The following is an 11,063-nucleotide window of genomic DNA, read 5'->3' on the forward strand; positions in this document are numbered from 1 at the left end:
AAGGACTTTTGAAGTTTGACACCACACACACAGAAGGCAAATCTTGATCGTTTGTTGTAATTTTCAGCAGAATTTGGTTAATTGTATTTATCTGAGTGCCACTGATCTATTCGGACATGTGCTACGTCTGTAGCTGGGAGCGGATTATGATGAGTGTACTTTTGAAAATTGTTTATGATGCTAACTTTCAAACACATCTGTGCAAAATCAGGCTATGCTATGATGATCTAGATATTGAGCTTCCTAAAATAGAAAATATGGACTGGAAGCTATCAGACAAGGTTATGTAGCTACTGTTTATGTAAGAACATTCAATCAGTTCTTTCAATGACTCAGTATAACTTAATTGTTAGTTTCTGGTATCGCAGGTAACAAATTCATGACATAAGGGTGCATCGGTGCTTGTTCACTAGCGTTATCAGAGGAAATCATTAGTTGATTTAAAGTTACTGTTTGGTCAGAAGGCTGCTCTCTATATCCTGTGAGTCCACAACCGGGGGAAAAGGATCTGCTAATACTACATCCCCTAACGTAAGGGCGCAAGAGGCAGGCGCATTGCATTGTGGTCGCCGAGAAAGAAAAAGAAACTACCCGGCGGTTCTCGACAGCCAACTACGACTAGATTCAGCCTGGATAAGACATTCAAAGGTAAGTTAATATACAGTACAATTAGCCAAATAGACTGAAAGCAAAGAATAGCGTGAAACCACAACACATAGAAAAGTGAAAGAGTGATTAGCTAGCTAACGTTGAAGCTACATTCGCTTTCAGTGAATTAGAAGGCGCCCAAATGGTGAGCCACTACTCCCTATCTTCATAGCTCCAACTTCGTAGACTGCACTACAGCGATGAATATTTGAGGATCACGTAATGTCTTAAAACAGCGAGCATCCTTTGCTAACAAGCAGTGACTACTCGTAGGGAAACGGGCGCTAACGCGGTCTGAAGCTAGTGGACGTTAGCTCGTTGTCTTAAAGCTGTGAGCGCTGAAATATATTGAGCGCGTAATTCAACACTGGGAGTGTATGGCATTGATGCTAACAAGTTAATATTTCAACGAGTGTAAACAGAAGCGGGGTTATCTTATGTGATGGGTGTATGCGTGGAAATATTTGGATACTAGGCAAACATTAACATTATTTATATCATGACCCCATCGGTGAAACATTTAGCAGTGCCCGCTCGGTTGTGGCTTTCTGGTTCCTTGCCTTGGCGAAACCGTTACGCTTCGATTACTAATGAAACATACACTAGTCATGTTTGCTACCGGTGTCGATTTAGCATTCAACTAATTCTTAAATGTGAGCGTATGAGTTGATTGAAATACGTCTATGAGGGATATTGCAATTCTTCATATTAATCTCCCCATTCAGTAGACATGGTAAACGTTATACAGTACAGACAAAGAAATAGGTCACCTGTTTTTCGCTGTATTTGTTTGTTAATGTGTCCAATTACTGTATGTAAAAACAGCTACAAATGTGACACTGTTCATCTGATATGGATGAAAATACCCTTAATTAAAAGCTAAGAATCAGCACATTATCCCCATAGTTATTTCCCTAAACACACGCACACACACACACACACACACACACACACACACACACACACAAAACACACATTTTAAAAAGAAGGGAAAAAGCCTAAAATGTTGAAGTTGGAAAGTGTAACACCTTTACTGTATTTTAATTTGCATTGTGTTCTTTGTGTTACAGTTCATTTGTTGGTGATCTGTGACAGCCTACAAAGCAGCCATGTCGTCGACATCCCAAAAACACAAAGAGTTTGTCGCGGAGCCCATGGGTGAAAAGCCAGTGATGGCTCTTGCGGGCATTGGAGAAGTCCTTGGCAAAAGACTGGAGGAGAAAGGTTTCGACAAGGTGAAATACTATATTTCTTTTGCACTGTTCATAGAGGTTGCTTATCTCTTCTGTGATATTGGTGTTCTTGCAGTAATTGTTTTAGTCTCTTAAAATTACTAAAACCAAATAATGAATGAAAATGCTGAATACAGCTGTGTGTGTGTGTGTGTGTGTGTGTGTGTGTGTGTTTGAATGTCCACTGCTTGACAACACGACCGTTGATGTGGGAAGTCTTTCATCACCTGGATTTTTGTCTTAATTAGATTTTGTGTGTTCCTCTGTACCTCCACAGGCATATGTTGTCCTCGGGCAGTTTCTAGTGCTAAAGAAAGACGAGGAGCTTTTCCGGGACTGGCTGAAGGATACTTGTGGGGCAAATGCCAAACAACAAGGTGACTGCTTTGGCTGTCTTAAAGAATGGTGTGACGCCTTCCTATAAAGCATTCAATCATTGTTTTCTACTTTTCAAGTCCAAACTGTATATTGCCTCTTCAGTGATCTTGATTCAATTCAGCTACACCATATATATGAACTAACACTGTACACACTGGGGTTATTGAAGTAAGCTTGTTTTTAAATTATACTGAAAGTTCTCCGTGTTTTTCCGAAATCCTGCAACCCCAAAACATAACTCAGACATGCCCTTCTCGTGGTCTTTGACATGCAGCTCCAGACTAGTAGTCAGCAATTCTTTTGTTCTTTAAATTCCCATCAAATTAGTAAGCCGAGTGGAGAATGACAAAATGTGACAGTTCTATCTGACTGTAACATTTACTTACTGTCAGTAGCCATTTGTACTGCAGATATTTTGACTTCTCACTGAAGTAAAAGTACAAGCATAACTAATAACATTATTGGTGATTTCTTTCCATTTGGGTTTACCATTGAGCCAGCATGCACATAAGCAGGGCGGTGACACCAAGAAACCTAAATGCAGACTTTATTAATGTTATTACCACTGTGTTTGACAAATCAAAATGTTATGTGAAAAAAGCTGCTTATATTCATAATATTCATTCTGCCCACAATCTTTGTAATACTGCCTGTACTTTCTGTTTAAAGTGAACTCAATGTTGCCAGTTTATTCTTTGTTCAAACATTTTATCTTCAGAAAAACTTTGTGTTTCAGTTCATGACACGTTTTTCTTTCTGTGTAATGTGATTATTTACCAGCACGGTCAGATTGACATTTGTACTCTCTTACAACTCTTGGCCTTTCTGCCCTATTCGGCTGTTTTTAAAGCCTTTGGAAAGTTGATGTAAGCTGTATTTTTTTAAATAGCACACTATATCACAGTTTGGTATCATGTACTCTTAAATCCACAGACAATGTTTAAACGATTTCTTGAAGAGGTGGATTGTACGTTTGAAGTGTATTGCATTGCATTGGATGTGACTGATTTATGTGACACACAAAAGGTAAACCTCAAAAACTGGTGACACTGATCTTTGCAGAGAGGATTTAAAAAAAAAAAAAATGTAATTTAAACATTTTGTCCTTTTATCATTTGATCCTGGTAATAAAAAGCAAAATGGCCAGACTCCCACATCTGGTCTGCTCAAAGCTTGTTTGACCCTGAAGATGGAAATGTATATAAATAAAGATGCCAATGTAACAAACTCAAAACACTGTCAAAAAGGTCTGTGTCTACTAAATTAGCTAGACAATGCAGCTAATTTTGTTAGCAGTAAACAAAGCATATTGTACCTGCCTAAAGTGCTGGGCTCATGGCAAATGAGTTGCAATGAGTCTAACAGACATCCAGACTGATACGAATGTTTGGTGCGATTAAAAGTGTACCATGATGTAAAGAAAACACGAATTCTGCTTTGATTTAACAAAATCATATGGAGGCCATCCTTATCAAAACCAATAACTATGATACAGTCCTCATTGAAATTACTGTCACCTGTGAATTTTAAGTACAGAATTTAGAATATCTTCAGAACTAAATGTAAATTAACTAACTTGTAAAATCAGTATGTTTTAATAAAATGTCCAAAGTTACTTAATGAAAGAAAATTAAAAAAAAAAAAAAAAAAAGCAAAACTTGCATAATAGTGAAAATATACAAACACGAACTGTGCCCTGGACACAATTATTGGGAACCTTCACTGATATTGGGCTGCAGAACCTTTGGCAACAATAACAGCCTCTAAACATTTCTTGTAGCCATCTAGAAGCTTCCTGCACCTGTCTGCTGGTAGTTTCTGCCTCTATTCTATTGCTATGAGTTCAAGCTCTTTTAAGTTTGCAGCAGACTTTCTTGCAATAGCAGATTTCAGCTCTCTCTAAAGGTTTTCAACGGGATTTAGGTCAGGACTCATTGATGGCCAGTTTAAAAAGAGTGTCTTTTCCTTTTCAACCATTCTTTTGTCGTGCTGGATGTTTGCTTTGGTTTGTTGACCTGCTGAAAGACTCGAGACCTTTGCCTCAAACCTAGTTTTCAAACATGGGGTCACATATTTTGTTCTAAAATGCCTCGGTAATCTCCTGATTTCATCATTCCATTGATACATTCAATGCCTCCAGCACCAGAGGCATTGAAAGCAGCTCCACAGCATGACAGAACCTTCACCATGTTTAACTGTGGGTAGGATGTTGTTTTCCCTATGGGCCTCATTTCGTTGCCTAAGAACAAACTGATGCACTGCGTTCTCAAAGAGCTCTACTTTAGTTTCATCTGTCCATAGACTGTGGCTTATCTATGAAAGATTTTACAGACATTAGTTTTGCCCTTTTGTTACTTTCTTTCATTAGTGGTGTCCTCCTTGGCCTTCACCCTACTATAAGATCTACAGTAGTGTATGCCCAGGCTGTATCACATAATCTTCCACTCATATTGATTAATGCTTGCACCCACCAGTCACCATCTAAATGAAGACATAACAATTGTGTAAAAGGTCCTTGTTTAAACACTGGCTAATGTGCTTGCATTTGACTGAAAACTCTTCAGTTTTTATATTGCTCTTTATTATTAAAAATAAATAAAAGGCAAGTATCAGATTTGGACATGTGTTTTTTTTTCTGTATTTTCATTAGATTCCATTTTTGTCCAATAAAATCACAAATGAGAGAAAACCTTTGATGACAGGAGGTTTTATTTCAATGCTTGATATTTCATGGTTACCTTTTCCCCAAAACTCCAAATTTGATATTTCCAAGACTTTGAAAATACATTAATTTTTGAAGTGGTCCAGAGCAGGTCCTCCCAAAAAGTTTCATCATGTCAAAGATGCTAGAAGAAGAGGAGTTTCCTTTATTTTGTGGATATGATGTAACAGAGCTAAACAATTGCCTGTACTGTAGATGGAGAAATAACCATGGAGAAAGTGGAACGTATAATTAAAATGGAAATTCCCAGGTCATTCTCATCAGGCCTCGTTTCACATGAATAAGCAGAGACAGTATTCTTTTCCTAGATTTTCCTGGAAACCACTGAAGGACCCCTCTGCTCCAGAGAACCTCTCAGACCTGGTCGGTTCAAATAATGATGTACACCTGTCTGTAAAAGTACAATATAACTGCTGTATTTATTTTTTACCTTAAAGAAATAGAAAATTGTCCATGTAACAGACTCATAATAACCGAATAGCTGATTTTGCTTCAATGGCTTAAGTTATATATATTGAATGTCCATTAACCCCTGGAATGTTGTTTTTGTTTTAAATTTAGGTCTGTGTGCTATTGAACTATAAAATCTTGATATGACAGTGATCAGATGCCCAGAATTGTTGCTTAAGTTTCACAGTAGCACCTATGCATACACACACACTTCCACATCCACACTACAGCAACAGTATAGAAATGAGCAAAATGCTAAAATCTTACTAAAACCTTGAAAGAAATTGATTACATGATTATAATCCACTCATAAATAGTTGTTGTCCCCAGAAGATACACGTAACTGCCAAAACATGATGGGATGCAGCTCTAAAGGACAATCTAAATGTCAATGGGGAAAAAAAAAAGCGGTATGAAGATCTCTATTTGTAAGTAAAGCATTTCTATTCTGATGGAATATGGGTGTTATTTCCTCCATCTACAAAGCAGTCACCAAATGGAAACTGTCATTTATGGCAAATGTCTTACTTAATTACCTTACGTAGGCTTGTCTTTGTCTCAGATGCCAGATCTCAAATGTATGGACAGTTTATATGAGTAGGACTTACAGCCCTGACCGATCAGAGCAGCATCTGAGACATATAGCACCACCATAATCCATAGACCTAATGTGGGAATTTAGCGTCCTAGGTAAATGTTTCAAATGCCGCAGGACCCATATGGGCGAGTTCCTGTGACTGGTGGAGCCGACAGTCATTTGACGCTCAGCATGTTGTCCTTTTTGGCAGTTACCTGTAACATATATGAGCATGAGATGTACGTGTTTTCAACCAGGTGATCTCAACCAGCTGTTCTTAAAATTTCTTTTCTTCAGACTTCTAGTCTTGTGTTTTTTGGGTCTTGATAGTGATAACACTCTTTATAGATTGGATGTTTAGGTTTCAAATCCCCATGTTATTTTTTTCCTTCCCCTCTAACCTTGAGACAGATATTAGCAGTTAAAGAATTTAGTTCAAGACATTTTGTAGTTGATTATGTACTGTACATCGGCAGCTTTTATGCAACTTTACTATAGTACATTGATGTCTTATTTCAATTGGAAGTACGTGTACACACTGTACATACATGTACATACTGTACAGTTGTACTTTTAATCACAACAATCCCTGATTTGTCTCAAAGCAGAGCGCAGAAGAATTTCTTCTCCCTGAAAGGGTTCTCTGAGGTGGGCACGGGGGTGATCAGGGGGTCGTCACAGGCATGTGCGTCGCAGTACGCCATCAGGTCGGCTGCTGCCTTTGATACCTGGAGGTGAGGATGATCAGATTTAGAGCAGTTCATGAACATGATTGTTTTCACCCAGTAGTCCGTTCCACAGATAAAATCAGATTCAAAGTTCATTAATCGATCAGTCTCTGGTCAGAGGTTGAGGTGCATTTAGAGACCTCAAGAAATAAAGTCCTCTGCTTTTAAGAGCTCTTTTTAGCAAGAGTAATCAGAGAGATTTTTACAAATAGGAAAAACCTTCAACTTGGTTGTCTTTGTATTTTGAGGTATATCTAAGATATCTTTGGCTGTGACATCATTTTTTGTTAATACAGTATGTATGTAAAATGTTTTATTTTTGTCCTTCTGACTCGTCACCTTTTTCATCTCAGATGTGGATGCATTGCAGGTAGAGTAGTTTATTTAAATGCACACTATAAACACTGACAATGTATACAGGGTCTTATAGATCCACTGTCTGGAGGACCTTCATGAATACCATTAGTTCTTCATTATTCTTCTGGAACTCTGCTTTTTTGAATATATTTTTCGAGCATGTAATCATTCCTTTGTTCCTGTGTGTCTTGAGTTTTAAGCTCAAGTCTGAATATTTAAGTGCGTTTCAGTGACATGGGTGAAGAAGACTTAAAAAAATGAAGATGTAGACAGAATTAAATGTGGCACGTTTGTTCAAAACTAAATGACACACTGAACATCACTCAAAACCGAAAATCAAATTGGATCATATGTTTACCTGCCAAAGCTGGGGAAAAAAATGAGAACTTTCAATATGTCTAGATGGACACTCTACTATAAATAATACATAAAAAAACAAGATGAGAGGATGAAACTCATGTGCAACAGTGAACACGGAGTAACAGAACGTGAGGACAAAATGGACAATGAAGCCAATAACAGTAGAAAAACTGACTCGGAGTGGAAAGAAGGCATTATAAAATTATTTTAAGCTTTACATTCAGTGGCTAACTATGTCTAATATATGTTGTACACCTTTTGTTATTTCACTTATCAGTGTTAAAAGTCTGGTAAGAGAATCAGGGCAGAGTCTTGTTGCTAACAGAAGGAAGTTTCTCTTTCTGACTGCCGAGCCGCTGCAAAAGGAAACCTCACGACTCTGAACACAGCTTCTGGCTCACACGAGCTTCTTCTCCCCCAAAACTCTTACCTTGCCTTGCATACCAGAAAGGTGAAATTTGGTGACAACAGCTGAGAATTGTCTCCGGAAACATAACATTATTAGCACTAGAAGGTTTGTCCTCTGCTGAATTTTGGCCCTGACGAGTTGTTATTTTTAAAGAGGCAAGGTGCCTCTGCAAGGTATTTTTAATGCCTATTAGGAACATGACAGAGACCAATACCATTTGGAAACTCTCCAGAGGGAAGCATTGACTTAAAGTGCATCTTAGAAGGTCACTGGTGCTTTTCTACATCTGCAAACCAATGTGGATGATGAAAGTTGGTCAAAATCTTCTGTACTGTCCTTTCAATATATAATATATATGGACAGCGGGATTTTTTCTTTTTTAGCTTTTCAAAAAGTCAAGATTGAAAATGTCATGTAATTACTGTATTGTTTTTGGTTATCAATTGCTCCTGTTTATACCTTTTTATTATGGGTGCTTTATAGAATTGCACTATCTTGATTATCTGAATCTGAGGCGTTGAGCTTGTCTTACCTTTATCCTGCAGAAACTAGCCTCTATCTTCAGTTGCTCCACCAGTTTCCTGGCTTGGCCGACACTCATGGTGCTGTTCACTGGGGTGTCTCCTTTCATCCTAGCCACAAACACAACATCATTTATGGATTTGAACTAGGTAGAAACACATTCAGTGAATTTTTTCATTTGTTTTTTTTTTTAACTGAACAAGTTTTCTTATAGCCTTGCTTCCCCAGGGATAAATGATCCACTGCTCTTTGCCCTAGACATACAATTAACTAAAAATGTATAAGCAATGTTTATAGGATGCAATAAGTTATGACTGAAATATTAATTTCCTATTCATGCACCTAGGTTCACTGATAGCAAAATTAGCTCTTTAATACACCATCCTAGGTGGGTGATCAAATGAACTATATGTGTGAACGAAGAGTTTTAACACAAAACCCATTATGTAGCACTATTATGTAATATACAATAAAATCTATGCCCAAAAGTTACATTTTTTTACTGCTCATTTATATGTTTAGCAGCTTTGGCTACAAAGCAAGCATGCAACCAGTCAGTCTCCAGTAATGAAGTATAAAAATCAGTCAATATTGTGTCATAGAATTGGCACAGCTGCTCCATTATGTCATCGTATATGGGGACAAAAACACAGATTTATTTCAAAGAAACATGTAAACTGGGCCAAACGGTCAGATATCTTCACCGTGGCCCACCGATTCTGCTATTACGAGCAAGAACAACCACAGAGATATCAAATGTAGAGAGAAATAAGCACTGCAGCCATACGGACATATATGAAATGATGAAGAAATATGCATGTGACTGACCAAAAAATGTGCCACAGATGGAAAAGGAATCAAGTCAGATGGATTGTCAACAGGGAAAAAAAAGCAGAGCAGCAAAGGAGCAAATCTATATGAACCATTCTGGACCTTTCCCCATTGTCTTTTTCCTTCTCCCTCCATCCACCCCCTTTTCTCCTTACCCGTATTATATTCCTCTTCAGGTGCAATCTTCCCCCCTCTTCTCTCTCTTTTTTTTCTCCCCTTTTCTGCCTCTCAGTGTCCCTCTGTGAGCTTATGTTTGGTGGTATTAGTGTAGCCGGACCCCACCCCTCACAGACAACAGCCTGGATGGTACCCTGCTCTGTACAGTCCAGTGCACTGCAATTCTGCCACAATGAGCACTAGATTTGTGGTGGATGGATAGGATCCCCCCCTCGGCAGTGAGTGGTACCTGCCAGATGGAGGGAGGGGGAAGCCATTGGTGGAGGTTTTCTTATGAGGGTGGATTGTACCATATCTGCTCTTAGGAAATTGGGGCCAACTGGAATCTCTCAGGTTTCATTCACTGACATAGAGCAGGATGGTCTATGAGGTGTATGGTTTTGCTTTTTAGCGCTAAATGACAATATACAGCTTAGGATTTGAACTCCAGAAGCCTGAATCACCGTGTGTCTCTGTGCCTTTTGTGATGCACACCCTCTCCTCTGTTGCTATGGGGACTGCTGCAGTCTGGTTTAGTGGTTAACATCACAGTTTAAATGGGGAAATTTCTTCTGGTGTTTAAATGTGAATATGTTTGTGCTACAGATGAAAACAGTGTCTTTTTTCTTGGAGATGTGAATACAAAGAAAACTGAAAAGTCAGAGTGCATGTATTATAGTCAGTAGCCAGTCTCTTGTGACGCTCTCAGACCAAACACCCTGTGGAGGAAAGAGCCGCATTAGCACTAGTGCCAAAAAAATGCGTGACATCTCCGTCTTGGTCGTAAACAGCGACTTTTTTCTATGTCTTTAACTTAGATTTTATTACGAAAAATACATTGCAGTAAATCAGATACATACTTCACTCTCATGGGAAACAAGAGCAGACAATCCGGTAACCGGCAACACGCAACTGATGTCTGGAAAACTGCGCGACGCCATTTTTGCCAAGTTTCCTCTGCTTTAATGGCGCTAAGGTGCTGTCTCTCGCTTCTCTTTTTCAGCGGCGACCTATCTTATAGTTCTATTATCTCTGGTAGCGAGGTGTCGGTTTCGCGTTGCTGCGAAATTGTCCTTCGTGCTTGCCGTAATATGTTTCACTGGCTCATTGGGGAAAGACCTAAAAACATGATTACGTATAATGAAATAAAACGTTTGAATGTACAGTTGTGGCTTTGTTTTTGGTGGTAGGTCTATTATGGTAATTAAAAAATAGAAAAAAGATTTAACTAAAAACTTGACAAAGGCTTTGGTGAGTCCATTGAACAATGTAAACTTTATTTAGCCTGTTTATTTATTAGAGCTCTGTAATGCTCACCAGCTCTTAGTGGTATCCATTATCCGAATACTTTGAATAGAAACTAATGCAGTATGATTTTAACTCCTCTGAATTTCATTGAAGGATGTAAAAAAAGAAAAAAAAGTGCGAATAACAGGCCTGTCCTCTAGCATATGTGTCTTGTATCTGAAACCAATATTAGAGCCTCTCAGCTCTCACAACGAACGATTCACACAGTAATTAAAGCATGTTGAGAAAAAGGGCTGAAATATGCTGCAATTTCAGATTTTAAATGTTTTCTTAAATGCACCGCAAAGACTTTATTTCTGATTTCTATAATAACCACTAAAGGTGCATTTGCTTACTGCATGTGCTTACTTGCTTCAGTTACTTGTAAAGATGTAGCAATGGATAT

General features: G+C 38.4%; 2 protein-coding genes across 3 annotated transcripts; one reads left to right on the forward strand and one right to left on the reverse strand.

The window, feature by feature from the left end:
• Positions 1–485: 485 nt before the first annotated feature.
• banf1 (BAF nuclear assembly factor 1) lies at positions 486–3,492 on the forward strand. The gene is made up of 3 exons (XM_040151103.1): positions 486–648; positions 1,719–1,883; positions 2,158–3,492. The coding sequence occupies exons 2-3, from the start codon at positions 1,758–1,760 to the stop codon at positions 2,302–2,304; spliced, it is 273 nt and encodes a 90-aa protein (XP_040007037.1). The 5' UTR covers positions 486–648; positions 1,719–1,757; the 3' UTR covers positions 2,305–3,492.
• A 1,520-nt stretch (positions 3,493–5,012) lies between these two features.
• On the reverse strand, positions 5,013–10,321 carry gng3 (guanine nucleotide binding protein (G protein), gamma 3). 2 transcript variants are annotated; one of them, XM_040150775.1, is made up of 3 exons: positions 10,231–10,321; positions 8,394–8,493; positions 5,013–6,735 (listed from the first exon to the last, which is right to left on the reverse strand). In XM_040150775.1, the coding sequence occupies exons 1-3, from the start codon at positions 10,239–10,241 to the stop codon at positions 6,607–6,609; spliced, it is 240 nt and encodes a 79-aa protein (XP_040006709.1). In that variant the 5' UTR covers positions 10,242–10,321; the 3' UTR covers positions 5,013–6,606. The 2 variants fall into 2 exon arrangements, with proteins under 2 accessions (XP_040006709.1, XP_040006710.1); XM_040150776.1 differs by lacking the exon at positions 10,231–10,321 and adding an exon at positions 9,370–9,463.
• Between the last annotated feature and the right edge of the window lie 742 nt (positions 10,322–11,063).

This window comes from Xiphias gladius, chromosome 17, assembly GCF_016859285.1.
Source record: "Xiphias gladius isolate SHS-SW01 ecotype Sanya breed wild chromosome 17, ASM1685928v1, whole genome shotgun sequence".
NCBI classification, from domain to species: domain Eukaryota; kingdom Metazoa; phylum Chordata; class Actinopteri; order Istiophoriformes; family Xiphiidae; genus Xiphias; species Xiphias gladius.

Coding starts and splice junctions, on each gene's coding strand:
- banf1 (XM_040151103.1), top strand. CDS start 1,758: ATGTCGTCGACATCCCAAAAACACAAAGAGTTTGTCGCGGAGCCCATG. Junction 1,884..2,157: donor AGGAGAAAGGTTTCGACAAG/GTGAAATACTAT, acceptor GTACCTCCACAG/GCATATGTTGTCCTCGGGCA.
- gng3 (XM_040150775.1), bottom strand. Junction 6,736..8,393: donor CTAGTTTCTGCAGGATAAAG/GTAAGACAAGCT, acceptor CCTCACCTCCAG/GTATCAAAGGCAGCAGCCGA.